The sequence below is a fragment of the Rhodofomes roseus genome (assembly GCF_022264815.1).
Source record: "Rhodofomes roseus strain CIRM-BRFM 1785 chromosome Unknown C8Q71scaffold_19, whole genome shotgun sequence".
Taxonomy (NCBI): Eukaryota; Fungi; Basidiomycota; class Agaricomycetes; order Polyporales; family Fomitopsidaceae; genus Rhodofomes; species Rhodofomes roseus.
The window spans coordinates 548,309-570,583 of NW_025952975.1; the positions used below are offsets into that span (position 1 = coordinate 548,309).

At 56.9% G+C, this 22,275-nt stretch overlaps 12 protein-coding genes across 12 annotated transcripts; 6 read left to right on the top strand and 6 right to left on the bottom strand.

The window, feature by feature from the left end:
- The first annotated feature begins 303 nt into the window (after window positions 1–303).
- Window positions 304–1,525, top strand: C8Q71DRAFT_196458 (uncharacterized protein). Its single transcript, XM_047916912.1, has 3 exons — window positions 304–1,139; window positions 1,191–1,314; window positions 1,371–1,525. Exon 1 carries the CDS (start codon window positions 504–506, stop codon window positions 1,119–1,121), a length of 618 nt encoding a protein of 205 aa, XP_047776046.1. The 5' UTR covers window positions 304–503; the 3' UTR covers window positions 1,122–1,139; window positions 1,191–1,314; window positions 1,371–1,525.
- Window positions 1,526–2,035: 510 nt separating this feature from the next.
- Window positions 2,036–3,698, top strand: C8Q71DRAFT_774876 (uncharacterized protein). The gene is made up of 4 exons (XM_047924559.1): window positions 2,036–2,692; window positions 2,743–2,826; window positions 2,879–3,040; window positions 3,094–3,698. Exons 1-4 carry the CDS (start codon window positions 2,084–2,086, stop codon window positions 3,493–3,495), a joined length of 1,257 nt encoding a protein of 418 aa, XP_047776047.1. The 5' UTR covers window positions 2,036–2,083; the 3' UTR covers window positions 3,496–3,698.
- C8Q71DRAFT_909726 (uncharacterized protein) lies at window positions 3,693–5,576 on the bottom strand. Its single transcript, XM_047929060.1, has 3 exons — window positions 5,539–5,576; window positions 5,405–5,486; window positions 3,693–5,344 (listed from the first exon to the last, which is right to left on the bottom strand). Exons 2-3 carry the CDS (start codon window positions 5,454–5,456, stop codon window positions 4,014–4,016), a joined length of 1,383 nt encoding a protein of 460 aa, XP_047776048.1. The 5' UTR covers window positions 5,457–5,486; window positions 5,539–5,576; the 3' UTR covers window positions 3,693–4,013.
- A 145-nt stretch (window positions 5,577–5,721) lies between these two features.
- On the bottom strand, window positions 5,722–7,665 carry C8Q71DRAFT_774881 (uncharacterized protein). Its single transcript, XM_047924560.1, has 2 exons — window positions 6,036–7,665; window positions 5,722–5,984 (listed from the first exon to the last, which is right to left on the bottom strand). Exons 1-2 carry the CDS (start codon window positions 7,412–7,414, stop codon window positions 5,975–5,977), a joined length of 1,389 nt encoding a protein of 462 aa, XP_047776049.1. The 5' UTR covers window positions 7,415–7,665; the 3' UTR covers window positions 5,722–5,974.
- Window positions 7,666–8,213: 548 nt separating this feature from the next.
- C8Q71DRAFT_713159 (uncharacterized protein) lies at window positions 8,214–8,960 on the top strand (the record flags this gene model as incomplete). Its single annotated transcript, XM_047920899.1, has 2 exons — window positions 8,214–8,333; window positions 8,397–8,960. The coding sequence occupies 2 exons, from the start codon at window positions 8,214–8,216 to the stop codon at window positions 8,958–8,960; spliced, it is 684 nt and encodes a 227-aa protein (XP_047776050.1).
- Window positions 8,961–9,129: 169 nt separating this feature from the next.
- Window positions 9,130–10,276, bottom strand: C8Q71DRAFT_875846 (uncharacterized protein; the record flags this gene model as incomplete). Its single annotated transcript, XM_047928402.1, has 4 exons — window positions 9,906–10,276; window positions 9,525–9,848; window positions 9,229–9,472; window positions 9,130–9,176 (listed from the first exon to the last, which is right to left on the bottom strand). Exons 1-4 carry the CDS (start codon window positions 9,924–9,926, stop codon window positions 9,130–9,132), a joined length of 636 nt encoding a protein of 211 aa, XP_047776051.1. The 5' UTR covers window positions 9,927–10,276.
- Window positions 10,277–10,355: 79 nt separating this feature from the next.
- Window positions 10,356–11,768, top strand: C8Q71DRAFT_774892 (uncharacterized protein). Its single transcript, XM_047924561.1, has 4 exons — window positions 10,356–10,522; window positions 10,577–10,870; window positions 10,924–11,189; window positions 11,281–11,768. Exons 2-4 carry the CDS (start codon window positions 10,638–10,640, stop codon window positions 11,574–11,576), a joined length of 795 nt encoding a protein of 264 aa, XP_047776052.1. The 5' UTR covers window positions 10,356–10,522; window positions 10,577–10,637; the 3' UTR covers window positions 11,577–11,768.
- Window positions 11,769–11,937: 169 nt separating this feature from the next.
- Window positions 11,938–13,383, top strand: C8Q71DRAFT_196576 (uncharacterized protein). Its single transcript, XM_047916914.1, has 3 exons — window positions 11,938–12,424; window positions 12,487–12,752; window positions 12,875–13,383. The coding sequence occupies exons 1-3, from the start codon at window positions 12,051–12,053 to the stop codon at window positions 13,177–13,179; spliced, it is 945 nt and encodes a 314-aa protein (XP_047776053.1). The 5' UTR covers window positions 11,938–12,050; the 3' UTR covers window positions 13,180–13,383.
- A 69-nt stretch (window positions 13,384–13,452) lies between these two features.
- On the top strand, window positions 13,453–14,712 carry C8Q71DRAFT_196551 (uncharacterized protein). Its single transcript, XM_047916913.1, has 3 exons — window positions 13,453–13,908; window positions 13,966–14,237; window positions 14,327–14,712. The coding sequence occupies exons 1-3, from the start codon at window positions 13,487–13,489 to the stop codon at window positions 14,614–14,616; spliced, it is 984 nt and encodes a 327-aa protein (XP_047776054.1). The 5' UTR covers window positions 13,453–13,486; the 3' UTR covers window positions 14,617–14,712.
- C8Q71DRAFT_774900 (L-glutamine D-fructose 6-phosphate amidotransferase) lies at window positions 14,637–17,674 on the bottom strand. Its single transcript, XM_047924562.1, has 5 exons — window positions 17,604–17,674; window positions 17,469–17,541; window positions 16,335–16,974; window positions 15,485–16,284; window positions 14,637–15,432 (listed from the first exon to the last, which is right to left on the bottom strand). The coding sequence occupies exons 2-5, from the start codon at window positions 17,508–17,510 to the stop codon at window positions 14,815–14,817; spliced, it is 2,100 nt and encodes a 699-aa protein (XP_047776055.1). The 5' UTR covers window positions 17,511–17,541; window positions 17,604–17,674; the 3' UTR covers window positions 14,637–14,814.
- Window positions 17,675–19,266: 1,592 nt separating this feature from the next.
- Window positions 19,267–19,778, bottom strand: C8Q71DRAFT_725925 (uncharacterized protein; the record flags this gene model as incomplete). The annotated part of the gene is made up of 4 exons (XM_047921732.1): window positions 19,267–19,368; window positions 19,423–19,556; window positions 19,612–19,676; window positions 19,738–19,778. The coding sequence occupies 4 exons, from the start codon at window positions 19,776–19,778 to the stop codon at window positions 19,267–19,269; spliced, it is 342 nt and encodes a 113-aa protein (XP_047776056.1).
- A 444-nt stretch (window positions 19,779–20,222) lies between these two features.
- On the bottom strand, window positions 20,223–21,380 carry C8Q71DRAFT_196637 (uncharacterized protein). Its single transcript, XM_047916915.1, has 3 exons — window positions 21,324–21,380; window positions 21,183–21,272; window positions 20,223–21,132 (listed from the first exon to the last, which is right to left on the bottom strand). The coding sequence occupies exons 2-3, from the start codon at window positions 21,201–21,203 to the stop codon at window positions 20,509–20,511; spliced, it is 645 nt and encodes a 214-aa protein (XP_047776057.1). The 5' UTR covers window positions 21,204–21,272; window positions 21,324–21,380; the 3' UTR covers window positions 20,223–20,508.
- Window positions 21,381–22,275: the final 895 nt, after the last annotated feature.

Consider the following 22,275-nt stretch of genomic DNA (forward strand, 5'->3'; position numbering starts at 1 on the left):
TATTCGCGCTGCAACTTCTCCGATCAGGCTCCGCTTTCACCAGGTGCCTCAGGCTGGCACGGTTCAACTAAAAGCACTGTCCAAGCATTTGCATGCGGTATATCCATCTGTCCACCGATACCATGACGGCACTCTCTGCCCTTCCGGCAGAACTTGTACGTGAAGTCAGTGAAGATCACCTATCCTCATGACGTGGCCACGTTCTAATACATGCTCAGGGTAACCATCGCTGCAGATTGCACGTCTTGATAGAGGCTGACCCATATTTCCCTCACGCAGCTCTGGAACAACTGGCCGTGGACGACAAGATTTCTGCTATAGCTCTGTTATGCGTTAGCAAGGCGGTGCACCTCTGGGTGCTGCCCGCGTTCTACCGCACCGTGGTGCTCACGACTCGGCGCCAGGTCAACGCCTTCGCGCGCGCCCTCCGGTCCCCCCAGCGGACAGTGGATCCACGTCCCAACGGCGAGCTGACTATAGGTCGTTACGTGCAGCATCTCTGGATGGGGCCCAACCATCACTCCCCCTCAGATCTGCTGCAGAGCCCTGAGCTCAACGTCTGGCCCGTGGACGCCATATGCTCGATCCTGCCCCGCTGCACGTCCCTGAGTGCGCTCGCCGTCGTCAACTGCCCAGAGGACGTGTGGGGCAGCATCGGCCCGCTCCTCCCCGCGTCCGTCGCGTCCATCCACCTCGGGAGCGTCCGCGCATACATGCAGTGGGACTGGAGCGCGATGCCGTGCTACGCCGCCCTGGCGAGCGTCACGAGCATGGAATTGGACAGCGTCTGGTCGCCGCGCATGTACAAGGCCGTCGCGACGCTGCCCGGCATCCGCACCCTCCGCCGCTTCTTCCCCCCGACCCTGCGCGACACACATTGCGCAGCCCTGCGGCGCGCGGCCGCCGTCGAGCATGCGGAAAGCATGGAGCGCGTGGAGATCGTCGGGTGTATGTTCCGCTCGCCAGAGCTTGCGCCGCGGTGGCGGGAGAAATGCGCGGAGGCCTCGCATGGTGCGGTCCGCCCCGGCCTGTTCGTGCTCCGGACGGTGGACGGTACGATTGCGTGGGAAGTCTTCTTCGAGGACTGGGTGGATCACCTGTATTGGTCCTCGAGACAATGACTCAAGAGTGGTGAGTTGGTACGTTTCATCCGTGATACTGCTTCTGCTGAAACTCATACTTGAGCCCAGCCACTTAATGACTGAACATACGTACACTGGCTGCGTCCCCCTCCCGAGGATAGGAATGATGAGATTGTATATACCCTTACGCACCTACTGCTCTCGGATCGCGTCCGCAACGCGACCCTAGTAGGTGAGAAAGTCTCACATTCATTCACCCTTCCAGACCGACTGATGACGCGGTACTAGATACCCTTTGCCCTGTTTCTGAACCGCATACGTCCTTCTGGATCAATGTCATCGATTCAGCAGCTCTCGCTATAGGTATTCTCGGCATAGACTTTCGAAAGAGTGTCGAACAAAGTCATAACTGTCACCATCCATGCAGAGCCGGAAATGCTGCACAAGCATACCTACATGTGGGTCGTCACTTGGTCCCGTACGTTATTCCAATCTACGTTATGAGCTCGCAGATCCGCCTGATGCCCTCCTGAATCGTACAGGAATCTACATGATGCACATATGATGATGCATCGCCGGAAAGGCACGCGGTGAATGCAGGTATGACACAGTCGATATTATACGCCGTCCTTCAGCTGACAGTACTTGCCTCCCTCCGCACAGCAGGGGCAGCTGTATGGCCCGTCCAGGTCAGGACGCCGACGTCAGCATGCTGCGGCCCGGGGCCGGACGTCATTCTGCTTCCGGCCGGCCAGGGGCCTGCGCGCGCAGCCCGGCCGTGACTGACGTCAGATCCGCCCGATCGAGGAACACTCTACTTACTTCGCCTCGACGCGGGCCCTCTCCAGCCACAGCCCACCACCACCATGACCGAGGCGTATCCCGACAACCCCGCCGCGACGACGGTCGTCCACCCCACGATGCCAGACACCGTCCGCGAGAATGGCCCTGCGACGCTGCACGACGAGCACGGCTACGGCGACGTCTCCGAGCGACCGTCCATGGAGTCCCGCACACAATCCACGACCAAGACTGAGGCGCACCCCGACGACCTCGCTGCCACGAAGGCCGACCACCCTGCCATGCCAGACACCGCCCGCGAGAAGGTCCCCGTGACGCAGCACGACGAGCACGGCTACGGCGACGTCTCCGAACCACCATCCATGGAGTCCCATGTACAATCCACGACCAACAGTGAGGCGTACCCCAATGATCCCGCTGCGACGACGGCCGTCCACTTCGCCATGCCAGACACTGCCCACGAGAAGGCCCCCGCGACGCAGCACGACGAGCACGGCTATGGTGACGTCTCCCAGCGATCGTCCATGGAGTCCCGCATATCTGTAGACGAGCCCATCACGGACTACCTGCCTGAGGCCGACCACCCAACCGTCGCATTGCTTATCCCGTTCCCTACGCTTCTCCGGCCACCGTCGAAGAAGGACGCAAAGGTGCCTCCATTCTTAATGTATGCGCCGCTGGCTGCACCACTTCCACCGCCGAAGGAGGGCGAGAAGCAGAGCTGGAAGGACAAGGCAGTCCGGAAGTGGCAGAAGGAGGAGACTGAAGCCAGGGAGAAGAAGACAGGCTTCAAAGCAAAGGCCGTAGGGGTGAGTGACGGGTTCCTTGCGATACGGAGCGGTACCCACCTGTTCTGCAGCTCATATCGAAAGGCATGTCAGCGACGAAGAACTCGCGCATCGAATTTCTTATACGGACACCCAACAAGAAGAAACTGAAGGAGGTATGTCAACTCATGTCACCCATCGCGTTTACACCCTAAACACTCCGAACAGCTGCGTTTCCTATACCCGAAGTCTTGGCCCGCAGAGAACGTGCGGCAGGAATTCACCGAGCTCGTCAAGGCTGCAAAGAAGGGTGCGATCATGAACGGCGTCATCTCTACCTGCCTCGCGCCGTTCGCCCTCGCTTTCGACACGCTCACCTTCATACCCGGGGTGCGTGCTCCCGCCTTTACCTTTCCTGCCCATGCCTGACCACACGCCCGCAGCCCTTCGAGATCACAGCCGTGTGGTCCGCCTCGTCCTGGACCGGCGCCGCGCGCGCAACCGGGATCGCCAACCGCGTAACCTCCTCCTCCCTCCCGATCAACTTCGCACCCGTCCCCGAGCTCGACGTGCTCCGCACGCGGATGCACGAGATGTGCTGGGCCGTCGCGCCACGCGGGGCGATCCCGCCGCCCGGCCAGGGCACCGGCGGTGCGCCGCTCGTCGCGGGCGAGCATGTCGCGGGCATCAAGCGCGGGCCGGAGCTCGCGGGGGCCGCGCTGGAGGTGTTCCGCGCGCATGGCGAGGACATGAGTGACTTGCAGACGGACCGGACGATCGTGGCGGAGGATCTGGAGAGATGTATGAAGAAGGCGGTGAAAGAGTGGGTGAAGGCCATTCACTGAATTTCGAGGTCTTGCTCTGTACTATATGCTATGGGCGACATGACGAACATGGCACTGTTGGAGGCCAGAAGCTGCAATCTCGCATAATTAGTGAAATCATCCTTTTGCTGTCATTCTATTAGTAGTGTTATACGTTAGCTGTACCGTGTTCCGCGGGGGGCATGTAATGAAGTCAAAGTCGCTGTGGGTCACGATGAGCACAACACCGATTCTGAAACCTTTCAATGACCTGCAACCAGACAAGGGGGACCGGGATGCGCGAGCGCACTGTTTGTAGGTGATACTAAGTACATGATCGCAAATGCGTGTTTGCGTAATACCAGAAACGCACTCATGCCCCAGAAACACTGGTGGCCTGCGTCTCCAAACCCACATCTGTATCCTACACAGGGCCCAGGCTGACCCTGCGATCCATGCATGACAGAGAGTCCTGTCCGTTCGAACCTGCGTCTGAATCCTACTAACCATTCACTGAAACCGAGCTGGTATGAGATAGCAGTGCGGACTCACCACTAGATCTAAGGTGTCTGAATGCTGTGATACCATTGCGGATCACCGAGGAAATACTCTGGTGGGTAGGGTCGTCCATCATGGGTCGTCCAGAACAGAGAATCCCCGCCAGCCCACAGCCAGACCAAGCCGAACCGAACTCTCCCTCCCGTGCTGCTAGGAAGCGGGAGGTGCATTACGAGAGAGGAGCATAGCTCTGCGTACGAGTTCGTAAGAGAGGTCACCTGAGCGCCCCCCATATGCTGGACGAAGTGGTCATTGATCCTGATATCTAAGCAGAGGGTGAAGTTGATCTGGGGATAAGTCAGACAGAGTTCCTCGAGGTCGGAAGCGAATTCTGGCCATTCTATGAATTGATGGACGGTTCCCTTGCGGGCGACGATGCGGAGGACGACGGATGCAAGATTGGTGAATGCATCCTGTGGGCTGGATGTGAACAGAGTGGTGGATACATCGGAAACGCGGCCAATCGGGCACGTGATATGCAGCGCCTTGAGGCGGGTGCAGACGCAGAGGTCGAGATAGAGGGATTCTTCACCGTGAGCGTCCTCCGAACCTGCGAAGCCGAGGAACAACTCTTCGATTGTGTCCTTCGAGTCTAGGAGCAACTGTTGTATGTACCGAGCAGGGGTGGATTGCGAGTCGATCCGCATCGCGGCTATTCTTCGCATGGGTTGCTCCGCTGCATGGAGGACGAACGCTCCCAAGGAAAGCATTTTCTCACTGGCAGCAGCGACGGGATCCCAGATGAACGTATTGATGTTCCCCCTGCGCAAGTCGTCCACAGGGAATAGTAGGTAGACGGACTCCACCAGCGAGGTCGGCGTCGAGACGAGTACTAGGGTCGACAGGGATTCACAGGCACAAGTCAATGCCACAAGTTCGTCGGTCTTACCGCCCATTGACGTCAAATCCAGCGTACGCAGGGACGTCACTGAGGTGAGAGTGCCGTTCCTCAGACTGTCGGGAATGGAGAACGGGAAGCTGCGTAGTCGAAGGTGCACGAGGCGGCTTAGCCTCGGGAGGAGGTGCAACCACTCGCCATTCGCGGGGAACGACCGGTAGTTGCGGTCCCGTCGGTCGCTTCCTTGGATAGTAAGGACCCGAACGTGGGGCTGCACGTAGTTGCGCTTCTTGACGATGGCCTTGAATGAATGGTAGCGGCTCGCATTATAGAGAGTGATGTGCCGAAACGCATGGCGGCGGGATGCGGGAAGCAGTGCGCGGCAAGTTCGACTGCAGGACAGGAGCGCGTCTCGGTCGTCGTGGAGGAAATCAACGATATGATCCCATATCTCGAGAGGTAACTGCAAAGCGTCGCGTGCGCCGGAGGTGAGCTCTTCAACATGGGAGTGTTGTTCAGTAACGCCTATATAGCAGCAGACTCCGTAAGACATACCACCGCTTCTCAAACCCCGGCGAACAGAACGTCGTGTCAACATACTCGCCATGATGCGGATAGAATGACACTGTCTCGGATGCTGCAGAAATTCAATCGTCAATGGCAAACCATACCATGCAAACGCTACTCACTACTATGTGGAGCTGGCTGAAACGACACACATCGCGACGCGCCCAATTTGCCCAGTGGGTGTTGCGCGTCTATGACTCGGCATTTGCCGACTCAACCCGCCACAGGCGCGTCAGTGCCACTGACGCGCCTGTGGCGGATCGAGGCCCGTTGACGCGGTATTCCTTTGTCCTTCGAGTCGATGTCTCGCATTATCTTCTATGAGGTAAGATAGTATAACTGGGTTACATCGGCCCAAATACACGTGCAAAAACTAGTAGGTGGTAGATTGGTGATACTATGACAGCCTGACACCGCGTTTCTAGGTTTGAACTGGCGGTGCTGTCGGAATGCATGTGACCAATAATGTCTTCCGGTGATAACCTCGCACTCATCCAGGACATTCGTTCTCGACGCTCGTTCTCGTTCTCGTTCCCGTTCCCGTTCTCGCAGCAGCAATCATGCTCTACTACATGATATCAACTCAGCGTCACACCGTACAGTAGTCGTATTAACTCACCGGAAGTCCCAGGGAGCTTCGTTGCTGCGATACCATTCCGGATCACCGAGGAAGTACTCCGGCGGACAGTGTTGTTTATCGAAGGCTGTAGCAAAGGGCAAGTTCCCGCCCCACAGCCAGATGATGCCGAACCGCACGCGCCCTCCCGTCCTCTCAGGTGGCGGGAGGCATGAAGCCAGTCCGCTGGTTGCCTCCACAAACAGCGCAGCAATGGTCTCCATCATAGCTCGAAGGTCTTCGGGAAGTTGAGTGATCGGCACGATGGGGTGCATGCTGATTCTGAGGTCAAGGCGGAACTCGAAGTTGATGAGAGGCCGAGCGGAACACAGGCCGTCGATCTCCTTGCAGAAAGTTCGCCATTCTCTGGCCATCCTGATAAAGGTATCTCTTCGTATGACGATCCGGATGACGAGGTACGTAAGGTTGACGAACATATTGACAGAGCTCGCCGGCGCGGCCAACATGCAAGTCACGTCAGGCAGCCGACCGACGTAGAGTACGATATGGAGTGTCTTGAGACGAGTATTGCCGTTGAGGTTGAGGAAGGCAGCTGAGCTACCGTGGCCATCTCTCGACTCGGCGAAGTGGAGATGCAGATGTTCGAGTGAATTTTCCGAATCTCTGAGCAGCTTTTGCGTGAGCGACAGTGGCGTATACTTCGAACCTATCCATGCTATGGCCAGTTTCTGGAGGGATCGCCGTCCATGATCGAGCCATTTCGTGAGTGTCGCCAAGGACGTGGATAGTCCCGCATCAGCGGGACCGCCAGGATTCCACACTATCGACCTGATAGCGCAATCCGCGCCGTTTTGGGTTGACAGTAGAGACGACAGGTCTTCGAGCGACCGGGGTGCTGACCGGGGTATGATACTCGACAGTCCGTCGCCGCATGCACGTAACAACGATGCGAGGCTCTCTGCTCGGCTTGAAGTCAAGGTTAGGTCCAGGGTCCGTAAGTTTCTAACGAGGGCGCCTACATCGCTCTTCAGTTTGCGAGGGATAAGAAATGAGAATTGATACAATCGGAGGTGTGCGAGGCGTGTCAATGTCGGAAGAAGGTGTAGCCACTGTCCATTGGACGGGAACCTCCTGAGTTCGCGGTCGCTCGAGCGGGTCCCACGGACAGTGAGCGCACGGACATGTGGCGCAACGTAGTTGGGTCCTTTGATGAGGGATTTGAATGAGTGATAGCGTGCCGTGTCGCGGAGACAGACATGAAAGAATGTGTGGCGTCGGGAGGCAGAAAGCAGGGCATGGCAAGTGAGACTACACGCCAAAAGCGTGCCGGCGTTGTCATCGCGATCCTCGCAGAGGCATTCAATGATGTTGTCCCATGTTTCAAGAGGCAGCCTCGAATGAGATATAGCCACTGCCGACATGACTGATTGACAGCCCAGCAATGAGCGTCACGGTGTGACCTACAAATAGATGTTCAGAAGTACTCGGGTCACTAAATGCATTCGTTGCCGATTCACTAACCTTGCGGCGTTGAACGACAGCTCAAACGATTTTAACTGGTATTGAGATCCAGATCCCAGTGGCACAGTATCAGTGGCTATGAGCAGAAGGAGGGAACTTCGGGCGAGAATCCGAGCTTGAGCAGCATCGCGGTGAGTTGTGTGGCCAGACAATGGCCCGGCATCTGCCGGACCCATAATCGGCGAGATCATTTTCAGACCTCATTCGGCCTCGGCGGTCTCGACTCTCACTAGTAATCTGTGGACGGCGGCACAGCCGTACAGCAACCACCGCACAGCGACTTTGAAAAAGGCTTATAACGTTCAACGTTGACAGCTTATATCAATTTTGGAGGGACTTTAATACTAGCCTCTATACAGGCTACCACGCAGAAGGACTCGGAGCGACCTCCGGCGCATGGTGTACCCAAATGTCACTAACGGACCTCTTCCCTGATACTAGTTCTGCTGACCAGTACTTGCGACGCAGTTGAATAGCCTCCTATCCCGGACCATCTCAAGAAATATTGGATCGCAGATGACCACTCAGGTGGTTCAAGTCCCCTCAAACGAAACCCGAAGTAACGTTCCGGCGCTCCTAATGAGTGCTGATCAAGGTTAGAGTTCATCGGGTCAGGCCTCAGGATCCAAATCGAGGAAGACATATAATAAGGTGCGCACCTTCTCATATCTCTTTCTTGCATATCCCTTTGACTGCACCATGTCGACACCCGACGTAGCCGCGAGTACAGGCACATGCCGCATGTGCGGTGCGAAGGCATCCACCAGGTGCTCTCGCTGCAAAGACGTATACTACTGTTGCAAGGAGCACATTGCCAATGTGAGTCTTGGCTTGAAGTCTGTGCCCGTGGCTATCGTCGCCGATCTCAGTACTCATCTTCAGGACTGGAAGCGTCACAAGCGACTCTGCGTGCCTGCAGAGGGCGTTCAGGCGCGACCCATCACGATCGACGCGATCCTCTTCCCCGTCGACGAGGATATGCCGCGCATGGTCAAGGTCCCCTGCGACGTGAGGCATGATGACAGCGATGATTACCTCGACCCATCATTCTTCATCATGCATCGCCTCGATGTACGCGAGTGGTTCGACCTCGAAGGGGAGACGTTCGTTCGTTCGTTCGACTTCGGCGGCGGGGCAGTCACCGGGACCACCGGCTACAACCTTGCCCTCAGATACGACGATTGTTTTTCAATCAACGGATCTCCGGTGAATCGTTGCGTTCAATCCCTCACTCGAGGAATGGCGCCGCATAGTTGGGGAGGGAACCTTCTCGTAGTGAGGCATGAGAAACCTCTGATGTACTGCGTTCGTTACTACAACGCCAATATGAGGGAAGATCTACCCCGTGTGGTAGAGGCACTCATGGGTTATGGGACCGACACTTACAAGTACGACCCGGACGCGGCGAACAAGTGGGGTGGACGCGTTCCTGAACTCGAGTATTGATGGGATTTCTTGAGGTCAATACGCAGAGTTTTTGTACAACTATCTTGTTCAATCACTCGAACTTGACATGGTAACATATTCGTCAATCACAGGTCCAGATCCGACCATGCATATATACTAACGCTACAATTCGAATCGGTATCGTACAATAACCACTTGATCGCGCTGTTTAGTTCGCCCAACCAGCGCCGAGACGCTGATTCGCGGGGTGTGCACCTTGTATTACAATCAGCGTCTGGTACAGACTGCGTTTGACATAAACACTCACCACCGGCAACAGCACGGTCGCGATGCATCTTCGCCTCCCGCTCAAGGCGCTCTGCCTCTGTAAGTTCTGCGCTCTGCGCCTTGATGGCGTTCACCTCCGACTCCTTATCACCAGCCTGGTTGCGCACGGCCTTCGCGCCGACGATATTCTCGACGTGCTGCTCGGCACGGTCGACAGGGCCGCCGTTGTGGTGACCGGTGCCTGTGTATCCCGGGGGAGCGTTGTTGGCGTTCACGTTGTCGTGCTGCTGGGAACTGTCAGATGTGGAGGCCGCAAGGCGCGGGAGCGCGACGTACGTGACGGCCACCGCCTTCGTGACGGCCAACTGCGTTAGTATGTCCCGGGACATTGTTATTCTGCGCGTAGTCGTTCGCGCCAATACCGGGACCAGCACCGGGACCAGCACCAGCACCAACACCAGCACCGGGACCAGCACCGACACCGGGACCAGCACCGACACCGGGACCAGCACCGACACCGGGACCAGCACCGACACCGGGACCAGCACCGACACCGGGACCAGCACCAGCACCAGCACCGTGACCATGAGGTGCAGTATGAGGGTCGTTCATGTCATGGTGGGTGGCATCGGCGTCGCGGGCCTGCTGAGCCTTCTGGGCCTAGAGATGACGGTAAGGTATCAGCGCCGCTATGTACAGCTGGCGAACGACACTAACCTTGCTCTTAAAAAGGGGCATTGTGTTGAGATGTTGAGTGAGTGAGTGAGGTCGTGAGTCGTGACGGTTCGTAAAGTTGAGATTACAGGAGAGACCATGGATTGCAAAGTGCTCTCTTTATATGCGTACCATGTTGTAGTGTGCGGAGTCCGCTGCGCTACGCTCCAAAATGACGCCTTACCCGAGTAATCTGGAGTCGGACACCACGCTGCCCCACCGTCCCACGAGTCGCGGCGACCCACAGCTCTGTTCCTGTCATGAGGATGTTCTAAGTGACACATTAGGACCGTCGACGCCATCCCGCGCGGTGTCGGCGGAGTCAGTGGCGGCAAACACGTCATAGTGGAAACGAGGAAACGAGATGGTGTCGCGGGCGGCAGCGCCGTGCCCACGTGTCGGCGTAGCGGTGGGCGTCAAAGCCTTTGCACAACAACCGTCAACAACATCAGTGGCGGATTCTTTCAGTGTCACCCGAAGTTGAACTTGCCTGAGGGCTCTTGTCACTGATACTGTGCAGCTTTCGAACTGATTGCACTCGCAGTCGCGGCTGGGTCGACTCGAAAGCCAACAACAGCTCTCCTCGTGCTAGACTTACACCGCGACAACTCACGTAGGATGGAAGTGGCCATCGCAGCATTCTCGGAAGCACTCCGCTCACGATGCTCTGCCAGTGACTCCGAGCTGCTACTTTATCAACTGGAGGAGATTAATCGGCTGGCTAAGGAACGGTACATGTCCTCGGACGTGTCCACTCTTCAGTTGACAGAATACAAACTTCACTCCGTGATGGCCGATATCGACATTTCGGAGAGTTTGAGCACTCGATTCTCTAGACTGATGCAAGGATGGATGGGGACCGGCGAACCACACTTGCATTCTGGAGCGGTGAACCTCTCACCAGAGCAGATCAACCGTGCATCGAGGAGATTGCAGATCATCCTCGATGGACTGAAGACATGCTGCCCGTGTGCTATATATTCTTCGATATCACTCGCACAAACTGACGGGCACATCACAGCTTTGCTCCTAGGGATGCCGATGACGTCCTGCAGACGGAACATATACTGCATCATCTTCTGGGCCTGCCTCTTCCGCTCGTATGGGCGGTGTTCGACGAAGCCGAGTACTGGGTTCGCTCTGTCGCGCATTGCGGACCCCTTAGTGTCGCCGCGAACAGCGCAGCGATGGAGGAGTCGCTATGTTGCACGGCGAGGATTCCATCGTCCGTGAAGCAGTACAGACCTCTGCGCAGGATCGTCTTTACAATCGAATCTCATGATCAAGGTACTACGTGTTCAGATTTACATGCAGCATCCTTGCGCGTTCTGGCCACTGGCTGATTCACACTATGTGCGCTAATTGTTCTTTTGTTCAGGTTGGCGATCCTCCAACGACAACGGATCCTGGACCTGGTTCGAAGCGGGCAGCTATACCGTTTCAGAGCGGGTGATCATGCGCAACCCTCCCGCCAGCCGCGACTTCGAAACGCACCGCATCCAATGGGACCTCGCCCTGAATGAGGACGGGACCGGAGCAGACGCTGAACTGCAGCAGTGGATGAGCCGCTTCACTGGCGGAGAGGAGCTTTCCGTTTTCGCCAGGGCTCAGTATCAAGGATGGTCGAACCACGTACGGAGAGTGCAGTTGGAGCTTTACTGCGCATGCGTCTAGTGACTAGTTGTAACGCCAGAACAAGCTTGTTCGCGGGTGCTTATTGAACCGGATGGCTTAGTGAATGGAAACCACCAATGTTCACCACTGGCATAGGTAATTGAGACATCAAAGCTACAATAATACTTACTCACGTCGGTAGACAACATATGAGCTGATCTGTTTTGTCACACTGTAGTAGTACTAACCAACGACGTGCATTGCCTGTCCGTAAGAAGTGAGGCGGCCAATGTTGGTCCAATTGAGCAGCCTGAGGCGTCTATCCGAGTTGGAGCACATGCGTGTACACCAAGTGTGCACCGTGCACGTTCGTCTTTGCTATATTATGATTGGTGCTGAGTATTCGGAAGCAAACTGTGCAGCTGAACTGGTTGCACTGCATAGTCCAACTCACGGATGACTCTCCCCAAATTTACTAGCGGGTCGACTCACTGTCAGACTCATCGATAACACCTTTCTTCCTACCACTACTACATGGCCTCCCACATCGACTGGGAGACATGCCGGGCTTGGCTAGAGATTACTATTGTAACATTCTCGGAAGCCCTCAGCTCGCAACGGTCCAACTGCGAGCTTCTACTTCACAAACTAGAGGAGATAAAGCGACTGACTAGAGACTCGGAACGGTCCTTAGCATCGGACGGGTTGACCATTGTATGGGCTGAATACCAATTTCGCCCCCTAATGGATCTCTCAGACAGTTGGATTACACGACTTTCTAAACGTCTGCAAGGATGGCCGGGGATCAGTTTACCACGTTCCAAACCGTTGAACCTCTCACCAGAGCGGAATCACCACATAGCGGCAGGATTGCAGGTGGTCCTCGATAGATTGAAAGCATCCAGCTCGTACGCTATTCATGCTCAGCTCTACCGTAAATCACCAGCATGACCTGACGGGCATATCATAGGTATGCGCCCAGGGATGCCGATGACGTCCTCCAGATGCAACACATACTTCATGCACGTCTGAGACTGCCCCTTCCACTCGTATGGGCTATCTTTGACGAGGCCGAATATTGGGTCCGCTCTATCGGGCATTGCGGAGACTTGATTATGCGTGGTAATGGTGGTGGGTCGGCGGGGGTGACCTGCTGTACGGCGAGAATCCCATCATCAGTGAAGCAGTACAGACCGCTGCGTAGGGTCATATTCACAATAGAATCACATCATCAAGGTATGTGCCAATGTTCAACGTTTCAACGTCCACTGTACGGCACCGTCGTCGTGTTCAAGTCCATTGGCTGTCGATGGTTGACAGGGCATAGTACGTCTATGACTAATTGTTGTATTGTTTAGGTTGGCGAACCCCCAACGATGCCGGCGGTTGCTCCTGGTTCGAAATTTGCAGCATTACTGCTCCAAGGCGGGTCGTCATGCTCAACCCCGTCAGCCGTGACTTCCAAACGCGCCGCGTCCAATGGGACCTCGCCCTCAATGATGGGGACCGTGACGGGACCGGAGTTGACGCTGAACTGCAGCAGTGGATGCGCCGCTTGACTGGCGGAGAGGAGCTTACCCTGTGGGCCTCTGTGCTGTATCGAGGATCCGGGGCGTGCTACGTACGGAGAGTGCAAATGGAGCTTTACTGCGCCTGCGTCTAGTTGTAACGCCAGAACGAGCTTGTGGGAGGGTGCTTCTGGAATCGGCGATAGCTCATATAGAACTTCAACGTCTATGCGACAATGAGCGTGCCATATTCAACTGGTGTGCATTACGCCATTGCCAGGGCGATTGAGACTGTTCCAGTTGCACACACCAAGTACACTGCCTCCGGGAACGTGAGAGGCTGCCGTCGGACTCATGCCCTAGGTAGTCGATATCAATGATGAGTATCATGGTCGTGAGAGCTTGCTATAAGAGTAAAGTGTACTCACCAGCTACGCTGGTTGCCTTCGCCCCACATACAGTATGTGCCCTCGACGCCCGCGTCCAATCCGAGTCGGATCGTACTATTACTACATGCGCGTCGACATCGCGTCGAGGAATGAAGGTGCAATTGCCGCATTATCCCAGATTCTCGGCTCACGTTGGTCCAACTGCGAGCCGTTGCTCGAAGAACTGGAGGAGGTTAAGCGGCTAGTCATGCAAATGCGCTTGGCCCCATGGCCAGACGAGTTGACGCTGCAAATCACCGAACAAAGGCTGCTCTCTGTGATACTCGATGCCAGTGCCTCACAAAGCCTGTGTACTCGACTTTCCAGGCTTCTGCACGGATGGTCGGGCACTGGCATCGGGCAGCGCTCCGACCCGCAGCGCCTCCCAGCAAAGCGGATGAAGAGCATAGCGGGGAAGTTGCAGGAGACCATTACAGGGCTGAGGGCTGCGCAAACGTATGTCAGGTCGCGTCCAGTCAATCCCCCAGACCTGTACTTAGCAACGCATGGCAGCTACGCTCCTCTAGATGACGACGACGTCCTGCAGGCGCAACACATACTGCACGCCTGTCTGGGGCTGCCCCTCCCACTCGTGTGGGCGATCTTGGACGAGGCCGAGTACTGGGTTTGTTCGATTGGCCACAGCAGACGGGTGATCTTGTCGGTCGGAGCAGACAGTGGTGCGATACAGGAGACGCACTGTTGCACCGCGAAGCTGCCGCCGTTCGTGAAGAAACACAGACCGCTGCGCAGGGTCGTGTTCAAGATAGAGGCGTGCTCTCGAGGTATGCCTGTCCCTCATCGTGTGGTTCGTCAGGGACAGCCGTCTGCGGAGGCCGCGTACTGTTGGTTTGACCGTTTCCCTCTTTCGTAGGCTTGCAAACGTCCGACAATGACAATTCCTGGTTCGAAGCGGGCAGCGACAACGCTGCAAGGCGTATCATCATGCACACCCCTGCCGCCGTTACGGACTTTCAAACGCACCGCATACAATGGGACTGCTCCCTGAGCGAGGGTGGCACCGGATTAGACACTGAGTTGCAGGAGTGGATGGGCCGCTTTGTAGGCGGAGAGGACCTCTCCGTATTCGCCAGGGCGCAGTTCCCAGAATGGTCGATCTACGTACGGATGGTGCAGTTGGAGCTCTACTGCGCTTGCGTGTAGACAGAGCAGGGCCGAATGCATGATTGGAAAGGTCTAATATTCCGTTACCTTTACTTTTACACACGTGAGAGCCCAAACAGAGGTATCCGAAAGTCGGTAGTCAAAAGTCTTACAGTAGCGTCCAACAACAATGCGAAGGTCCGTCTTTCCTAATCCCTCCCAGCTTCCATGTGACATCCATCCGCGCGCAATATGCCTTTACTCCGTCGTCACCGACTTCGCGAGGTTGCGCGGGAAGTCGACGTCGAAGCCGTTCTTCACGGCGAGGTGGTAGCTGAGGAGCTGGAGGGGGATGATGTTGAGGAGGCCCTGGAGGCAGTCGACCGTCTTGGGCACGCGGATCGTCTTGACGCCCTTGGGGATGTCCTCGTCGTCCTCGTTGCAGATGACGATCGGCTGCGCCTTGCGCGCGGTGATCTGCGAGAACGCGCTCTGCACCTTCGGGTAGAGCGAGTCCTGCGTCATCACGATGATCACGGGCATGTTCTCGTCGATCAGCGCGAGCGGCCCGTGCTTCAGCTCGCCCGCGAGGATGCCTTCCGAGTGCATGTACGAGATCTCCTTGATCTTGAGCGCGCCCTCGAGGCACGTCGCGTACTGGTACCCGCGCCCCATGAGCAGGAGACTGCGCTGGTTGGCGAGCACACCGGTGGCAAACTCCTGCAAGCTCGAATCGCCTTCGAGCACCCTGCGGATCTGACCAGGGAGTGCGTGAAGGCCGTCGATGATCTGTGTCCGGCGTTCCGTCAGCGAGATACGGTCCTCGGATAGCTGCAGAGCTATCATGAGCAGCGCGATGTATTGCGAGGTGTATGCCTGAGGTGAATATCAGCACGCAAATTCATACGACGCGAAGCGTACACCTTACCTTCGTCGAGGCAACACCAATCTCGGGGCCAGCGTTGATGTGAACACCACAGTGCGTCTCACGCGAGATCGTCGAGCCGACCACGTTGACGACACCGACGCACAGCGCGCCCCTCTCCAAGCAATACCGGAGGGCCAAGATCGTGTCCGCCGTCTCACCGCTCTGGCTGACGACCACACAGATGTCATCCCTGAAAATCGGGGTCTTCCTGTCGAGGAAGTCACTCGCGAGCTCTACGCTGACGGGGATCTCCGTGAGCTCCTCAAAGATCGCGCGCGTCGCGATCGCCGAGTGGTAGCTGGTACCGCACGCGCAGAACACGATGCGGCGGCCACGGCGGATGATCGGGAGGTACGCGCGCAGGCCACCGAGGGTGATCTGGCTCTTGTCAAAGTTGACGCGCCCACGCATCGTGTTGACGACGGACTCGGGTTGCTCGTAGATCTCCTTCTGCATGAAGTGGTCGAACTTGCCCTTCATGATCTCCGCGAGCTCGATCTCGAGCGTCTCGATCGTGCGGTGCGCTGGCGTCGCGCGCGCGCCCTCATTGTGCGTGCTCCGCAGCCGGTGGATGTGCAGCTCGCCCTCGGCGATGTGCGCGATGTCGTCGTCCTCGAGGTAGAGCACGCGCTTCGTGTGCTCGATGATCGCCGCGGCGTCAGACGCGACGAAGAACTCGATCGGCTGCGGCATGCCGTCCTCAGACATGAATGCGCGCGACTGCGAGCGGAGCAGGTTGGGCGGGCCAGAAGAGGGGGGAGCAAGCAGGCCTCCCGGGCGGTTCTGGACAGGGGATGCGACTGCATGGCATGTCAATATGCGCCAAAGTATCGTGATCGAGGATACTCACGAGCATCGACAGTCTCCTCGGGACCAGCAACCTCGACATCGACGAAGTCCACCTTGAGCTTCTTCTCCGTCTTCACACCAATCAAGAGGGGCGATCCACGGCGGGCAGTCACGATCTCGTTGGGGTAGTGGACAGACTTGAACACGAACGCGAAAGAACCCTCGAGCTCCTTGAGGACCGTCTTGATGAGCTCCGTGAAGCTCATGCACTTGTCTGGCTGGGAGTCATAAATGTACTTCGTGAGGATCGCGACCGCCTCTGTGTCCGTGTCGCTCTCGAACTTGTAGCCACGCTTTTGGAGGACGAGACGGAGCGCACTCGCGTTTGTGACGATGCCGTTGTGGACAACGGTGAAGTCGGCCTTGGGGTCGCTCTTGAGCGGGTGGCAGTTCACCACTGACGGCGGGCCGTGCGTCGCCCAACGCGTGTGCGCGATGGAGACCTGCGAAAGGAACGTCTTGGACGTGTCGACGCTTGACTCGGCGATCTTCTTGCGGAGGCCAGCGACCTTGCCGACCTCCTTGAAGAAGAACATCTCGCCGGGCTTGTCGCCGTCGATGCCGATGCCCGCAGAATCATAGCCTCGGTACTCTTGACGCGCAAGGGCATTGGCGAGAATTTCGCAGATCGTCTTGCGGTCCTATACAACAGTGTCAGATCCCGCACACCCAAGAGTGGGTTTCACATAGCAAGTGGCAGGGTACAAGACGAATAACACTCTCAGTTTCCAGTGAACACGTTGAGTTCACAAAGAGCAAAGCGTATATCATGATTCTTCAAACTGAACAAACAATGACATCCTTGAGTGAGTTGTTGGCCTAAGCCACATCTTCGCCGCCAAGCCCGCCACAACTTGTGCGCGAACGCGTCATACGCGTGCACATCGATCGAATGCCACGTCTGCACCAGCGTGCGCGCCGCCCATCGCAACGACATCGTCAATGCGGGCCAATGGACCTAACTGCGTCAACGGACGCCGAAACGCGCCTTGGCAAGCGCCCCATCGCGTCTGCAGCATACAGTCGCAGCGAAGTGTCGTTCCCAACCAACCCGGCGGGGCGACACGGGGCGAAGCGCGTCGCATAGATGCAAAAGCAAAGACACGAGACGTATCCTGGATATCACAACACATACCTTCTCCTGGAGGAAACTGCAGTACGCAAATATGCCGCACATCTCGTCGGTCGTGTAGGGGTTCGTGAACAATCTACGACGCATACACGGCGCATCAGCGACCCTCTCACGCAGATGAACCACGCGCATACACACCTAAAGCAATGGGGTGTCGAGGCAAGGAGGAGGCGAGGGAGAAGAACAGGGGAGGTGGAGGCGAGGTTATATACGCACCCGGCGACAGCCCCCCGCGGTTGTCCTCCAGCGCGGATCGCGATGCGGTGCGCAAACACGCGCAAACACACGCGGTCGCGCTCACAGCCTGCGCGCCACCCGCCTCCCCCGAGCCTTTCGCTCGGCCGCCAGTGCCACCGCTCTGCACCGCAGTCTCGGACGCGCCTGCCCTGCCCCTTGCCCCCTCTCTGCACAGGCCTCCTTTGTTTCTGCGGCCTTGGCGGCGCGGGACGCATCTGTCCGCTTTCGGTCGCGCGCGGGGCGGCTGTGCCGCGAGTGAGATCATCCCGTCGCGGACTCTGGGCTTCACGTTCTGAGTCGAAGATCGCTTGCCTGCCACTCGCTATCTCTCCCAGCTATCCGCCGCGGAACTGGTGCTGTTCGTGGTTATGACACACGCTGGGCAGCGGGCAGAAGCAGGAACCTCCTGGAAACCCAGTCGCGGGGACCTCCCCAGAGGCTCGGCGCTGCTGACTATCGCCGTAACCACGTTCTGGCAGCCCAGACTCGACGCGCATGCACGACGAAGATTCCTTCTATGTTTTCAGCGTGTTGGAAGACCGTTCTTCGTCCTTCGTACACCGAGAAACGCTGGCCGGAGGTATTCCTGACATTGAGATGTATATTTGGGGCACCCTTGCTTTCGGGCACCTGTATTTCATTTGCTGGCTGCGGACACTGGTCTGAAGCTTCTGCCCCATGGCCTTCACACCGCGGTGAGCGAGTCCGTCATGAAGAGCGCTGATCATCGTCTGTTGTTGATGCTCGTTTCATATCATCGCTTGGTGAGCGAGTCCGTAGAAGTCAGTGCTGCGGCGGTGCACTGACATTCGACTGAAATCTACGTGGCTGTCACACGTGCGCTCCTTCTCGAGTCTCGAGTATCGTTGACTGCTCTGCGTCGTACGTCGACAGAGCTCTTGAAACAGGAAGCGTTCACATGTGCACTCACGAACGCGCGAGGCATATGACACAAGTCCTATAGCTCATCGTATGAAACGCCGACCATTGACTACTCCCTGCACCGTGTTGCGACTCAATATCGCTCGTTCACCGGCCTCCCCATCGCTCCGCGTCTTCGTCCTCAATCACCGCCCGTCGTCAACATCACCCGATGGCGCCTCGATGGACTTCACACCAGCACTCACTACAAGTTGCTGCCAAGGTGCCAATCCATCCCATGTCTCTGACACTGTATTCTTACTAGTACTCGAGGTTTCAGGCCCACAATGACAACACCGCCCGAACGGTCGCATAGACCCGCCCTCCGCGTCACTGTGTTCCCGAAACAAGTGCCGGTGCTGCGAGTTGACATCGGGACCGATGCCACGAATGGGATGGCTCGTACTTACTAGAGGGGGCACCGCCATTGTCTCATCATGTATAGACGAACGTGTGTACAGGGCGCCAAGACTCAATCATTGTTGTTCTGGCTCATGCATTCTACGCAGGACCTACAGGGCTCAACTGCTGTAGTCGTTACCCCACATGGCCTATACAGCCCAGGAGATGTTCAATGCTATGTATACACTTTATTTCTTCTGCAACACCGGCCCCTCACCGGGCCCCAATCCGACCGACACCTCTACTGACGACTCCCCGTAGGTCCATACTTCACTCCACCACCGAACGCGCTCGCGCGGTCCTCTCCCGTCTTATGGTCCCCACCCTCCCTCGGGGGAATCCACTACGCACACGCTCAGCATTCATGCCCACAGTACCCTTGACGAACTCAACGCACCTGGTCGCTCGTGCCACCGCCCGTCTGGCCCGTCCGGCCGACACTGACCTGTTCCATCCCGCTCGCGGTCGGGAAGCCCGCCACGCCGGACTCGTTCACGCCCGATTCGAGCGAGGTGGCCGTTGCGCCGCCGGCTGCTCGCGTTGAGGCGCGTGTGAGTACAAGATGGTGAGGAAGGTGAGGACGTACGGTGGAAGCGCGCGCCATGCTGGTAGTGGCTCTTCTCCTCGAGCGAGGCGGCCTGCTCGTTGATGCTGCATCCCAGAAGTCCGAGTCAGTAACTGGGTGTATCAAGACGTAGCGAAGCCCACGTACATCTGCTCGTTGCTCTTTCCTGCGTACGTGGGGTCGGTCATTTTATCAGAGAATACGATTGAAAGAAGGTGTTCGTCAAGAGTCGTGTAAGTCGAGATAAAAGTGCTGAAGAAAGCCAGGCCCCGAGACCACCAGTTGATATATAAACTCGGACGCCAATTCTCCAGTATCTGCGTGGGCGGGAGTGGGGATGACTTCATGCTGACATCACAAGTGCGGTGGCCTGCGCCACCGTCTTCGCCTCCTCCTTCAACTTGGGCTTCGGGGTTCGAGACGTGGCGTTGAATCGGGCTTCTCCTCGAGAAATGCGCGCGACATTGGAAGCTGCCCTTGGCGAGCGAGCTGAACGCGGCCAATTTCACGCATTGGCACGGCACATCCAGAGAAGAAGAGGCTACTAGGTGCGTAGATATGGCTTTCCATTATTGACCAAGGAACGGAGACCAACAAATGGCAGTGATTGTAACATCCTTGTCTGACATCTCATTGCAACTGAGCGGAGGCTTTAACTTGCGCGCCAGGTGCACGAACAGATGCGTTTGTACGCTAGGGGGCATGAATTATAGTACAGAGATTCGGAAGGCAGACACGGTGTAAAGTGCTGTCCAGGGATTACAGCCAGAAATATACACAGTACAGCCTTTGAGCGGCTTAGACGAGAGCGAGCCCGAGACGACAGCATGCCTACAATGAGAGCGAGTCCAGAACGACAGCGAGTCCAAACCGAGAACGAGTCCGAAACGAGGCACTTGGGATGGGCTGGATCTGTACTTAATCTTGGAGCGAAAAGTCGGTATTCTGGCCCTTTATGTCGGCCCCGGCAACATGAATCTGAACATGTTTGTCCAAGTCAGTGGCACGGAGGTTGTAGGCTGCAGGAGTCGAGCTTCCAGTAGTCGTGGAAGAGCTTCCAGTAGTCGTGGAAGAGCTTCCAGTAGTCGTGGAAGAGCTTCCAGTAGTCGTGGAAGAGCTTCCCGTAGTCGCGGCAGAGCTTCCCGTAGTCGCGGCAGAGCTTCCCGTAGTCGCGGCAGAGCTTCCCGTAGTCGCGGACGAGCCTTCAGGAGCTGATTGGCCATGCCCGAGGTTGATCCAGCCTGGAGAGTACGGAGCCATTGATGTTTTGAGAAGGGTTGAGATATCGGGCAGGAACGTTTCGAACGATTCCAGAGTGGCAGGGAACACTGGACGAGGTATCTCTTCGCCGAGCTCTCCAGCGGCCTTGCTGGCGGTGTAGTAGTCTCTCCATGCTCTCATCTGGTACGCGGCAGCTGTGGTTGCGTCCGTACGAAGTTGGGATTGGAGCCTGGCGTGCTTGATCATGAGATCAGCGGTGACCGCAGCACGTTCGCAATTGAACGCGTGAATCCGAAGACGAAGGTCCTCAAAGCGCAGGGCCTGCGGGAGGTGAGCTGATATTCACGATCATGCGAGAACCGCGCCCTTACTTTTTCTTCAACAGACCTCATTGAGGGAGTTACCTGATCGGCGCCATGTAGTCCCCACTCGGCCGGGACGGCGACGACCTGTTGAGTTATCTGACAAAGAGATTAGTGATGAATCACACGGGCGAGCCAAAGGCTTACTACCTTGAACTTCACACCTAGGGTTCTCTCGTCTTCCGATGAACTGTCTTGCTGAGATTGTCCGATGAAATCGTCATCCGACGAAGAATCGTCATCCGAGGAGGATGAGGAGTCCGATGAGGACGAGGAACCGGATGAGGACGAGGCATCATCAGAGTCCTTGGTGTTGTAACCGTCAGTGGGTTTCTGAAGCACATGAACAAGCGGAGTATATGCGCTTACTTCGGCGATGATCACGGCGTCAGCCTCTCTACCCTCTCCCTCTCCCTTTGGCTTTTTCGTGTCTGGAAATTCGGTGATGGTGGAGCCCTTGCGCTTCTGCACGGTCTTTGAGGCATCTGCAGCCTCCTAATACATGGGCTGAGCAGGGACAACGCCGAATAATCAGTCCACTGACCGGCGCCGTCGTCTCTGAGGTGGCCTGTTTGACATCTTGGTGGCTACAAGCCTTGAGTACCTCAGTGCCGGCAACATCCTTGATGACGGTCAGCATATAGTCATTGGCGCAGCAAATAGAACATGAAAACCCGCCGCGAAAACGCAGGCCTTCGCGACGGTGCGCCCGCGGCAGAGCAACGTCGTGCCCTTACCATAGCCGTATCGCTAGAGCGATCGTTATATGCGTACTCGCCCAGCAGTGCAGAGACCGAAGAGAAGCTGGCACAGAGAAACTCACAGGGGCGGGTGCTGGAGCTATGTTGCATACTGCCAACGAAGAGCTCCGCGGAGCAGAGGGGACCGCACCGGGCTTTGCCATCACGACAGCGTCCTGCTCAAACTGCATGGTGAGATCTGAGCTGTTGAGATTGGCCATGATGAAGGACGATTTCCAGAGGAGAGCAAACAAGGACGTTGGGAGGAAAAAAAGAAGCGTGTGCGGTAAGGCGATGGGCACTTTCCCTAAAAGGATTGATTGCGAGTGACATCCCTCCAGGCTCCTTGGAGCCTGTTCCCT

What these genes read in the sequence shown, in the direction of transcription:
- C8Q71DRAFT_196458 (XM_047916912.1), top strand. Translation starts at nt 504, where the DNA reads ATGGGGCCCAACCATCACTCCCCCTCAGATCTGCTGCAGAGCCCTGAG.
- C8Q71DRAFT_774876 (XM_047924559.1), top strand. Translation starts at nt 2,084, where the DNA reads ATGGAGTCCCGCACACAATCCACGACCAAGACTGAGGCGCACCCCGAC. An exon ending in ACAAGAAGAAACTGAAGGAG is followed by an intron (nt 2,827 to 2,878) that starts GTATGTCAACTC and finishes CACTCCGAACAG; the next exon opens with CTGCGTTTCCTATACCCGAA. An exon ending in CGCTCACCTTCATACCCGGG is followed by an intron (nt 3,041 to 3,093) that starts GTGCGTGCTCCC and finishes ACACGCCCGCAG; the next exon opens with CCCTTCGAGATCACAGCCGT.
- C8Q71DRAFT_909726 (XM_047929060.1), bottom strand. Translation starts at nt 5,456, where the DNA reads ATGGCGAGTATGTTGACACGACGTTCTGTTCGCCGGGGTTTGAGAAGC. An exon ending in CCGGGGTTTGAGAAGCGGTG is followed by an intron (nt 5,345 to 5,404) that starts GTATGTCTTACG and finishes CCCATGTTGAAG; the next exon opens with AGCTCACCTCCGGCGCACGC.
- C8Q71DRAFT_774881 (XM_047924560.1), bottom strand. Translation starts at nt 7,414, where the DNA reads ATGTCGGCAGTGGCTATATCTCATTCGAGGCTGCCTCTTGAAACATGG.
- C8Q71DRAFT_774892 (XM_047924561.1), top strand. Translation starts at nt 10,638, where the DNA reads ATGTCCTCGGACGTGTCCACTCTTCAGTTGACAGAATACAAACTTCAC. An exon ending in GGACTGAAGACATGCTGCCC is followed by an intron (nt 10,871 to 10,923) that starts GTGTGCTATATA and finishes GGCACATCACAG; the next exon opens with CTTTGCTCCTAGGGATGCCG. An exon ending in AATCGAATCTCATGATCAAG is followed by an intron (nt 11,190 to 11,280) that starts GTACTACGTGTT and finishes TCTTTTGTTCAG; the next exon opens with GTTGGCGATCCTCCAACGAC.
- C8Q71DRAFT_196576 (XM_047916914.1), top strand. Translation starts at nt 12,051, where the DNA reads ATGGCCTCCCACATCGACTGGGAGACATGCCGGGCTTGGCTAGAGATT. An exon ending in AGATTGAAAGCATCCAGCTC is followed by an intron (nt 12,425 to 12,486) that starts GTACGCTATTCA and finishes GGCATATCATAG; the next exon opens with GTATGCGCCCAGGGATGCCG. An exon ending in AATAGAATCACATCATCAAG is followed by an intron (nt 12,753 to 12,874) that starts GTATGTGCCAAT and finishes TGTATTGTTTAG; the next exon opens with GTTGGCGAACCCCCAACGAT.
- C8Q71DRAFT_196551 (XM_047916913.1), top strand. Translation starts at nt 13,487, where the DNA reads ATGTGCCCTCGACGCCCGCGTCCAATCCGAGTCGGATCGTACTATTAC. An exon ending in GGGCTGAGGGCTGCGCAAAC is followed by an intron (nt 13,909 to 13,965) that starts GTATGTCAGGTC and finishes AACGCATGGCAG; the next exon opens with CTACGCTCCTCTAGATGACG. An exon ending in GATAGAGGCGTGCTCTCGAG is followed by an intron (nt 14,238 to 14,326) that starts GTATGCCTGTCC and finishes CCTCTTTCGTAG; the next exon opens with GCTTGCAAACGTCCGACAAT.
- C8Q71DRAFT_774900 (XM_047924562.1), bottom strand. Translation starts at nt 17,510, where the DNA reads ATGTGCGGCATATTTGCGTACTGCAGTTTCCTCCAGGAGAAG. An exon ending in CGAGGAGACTGTCGATGCTC is followed by an intron (nt 16,285 to 16,334) that starts GTGAGTATCCTC and finishes CATGCCATGCAG; the next exon opens with TCGCATCCCCTGTCCAGAAC. An exon ending in TTGGTGTTGCCTCGACGAAG is followed by an intron (nt 15,433 to 15,484) that starts GTAAGGTGTACG and finishes TATTCACCTCAG; the next exon opens with GCATACACCTCGCAATACAT.
- C8Q71DRAFT_196637 (XM_047916915.1), bottom strand. Translation starts at nt 21,203, where the DNA reads ATGAGGTCTGTTGAAGAAAAA. An exon ending in TGAGGTCTGTTGAAGAAAAA is followed by an intron (nt 21,133 to 21,182) that starts GTAAGGGCGCGG and finishes CACCTCCCGCAG; the next exon opens with GCCCTGCGCTTTGAGGACCT.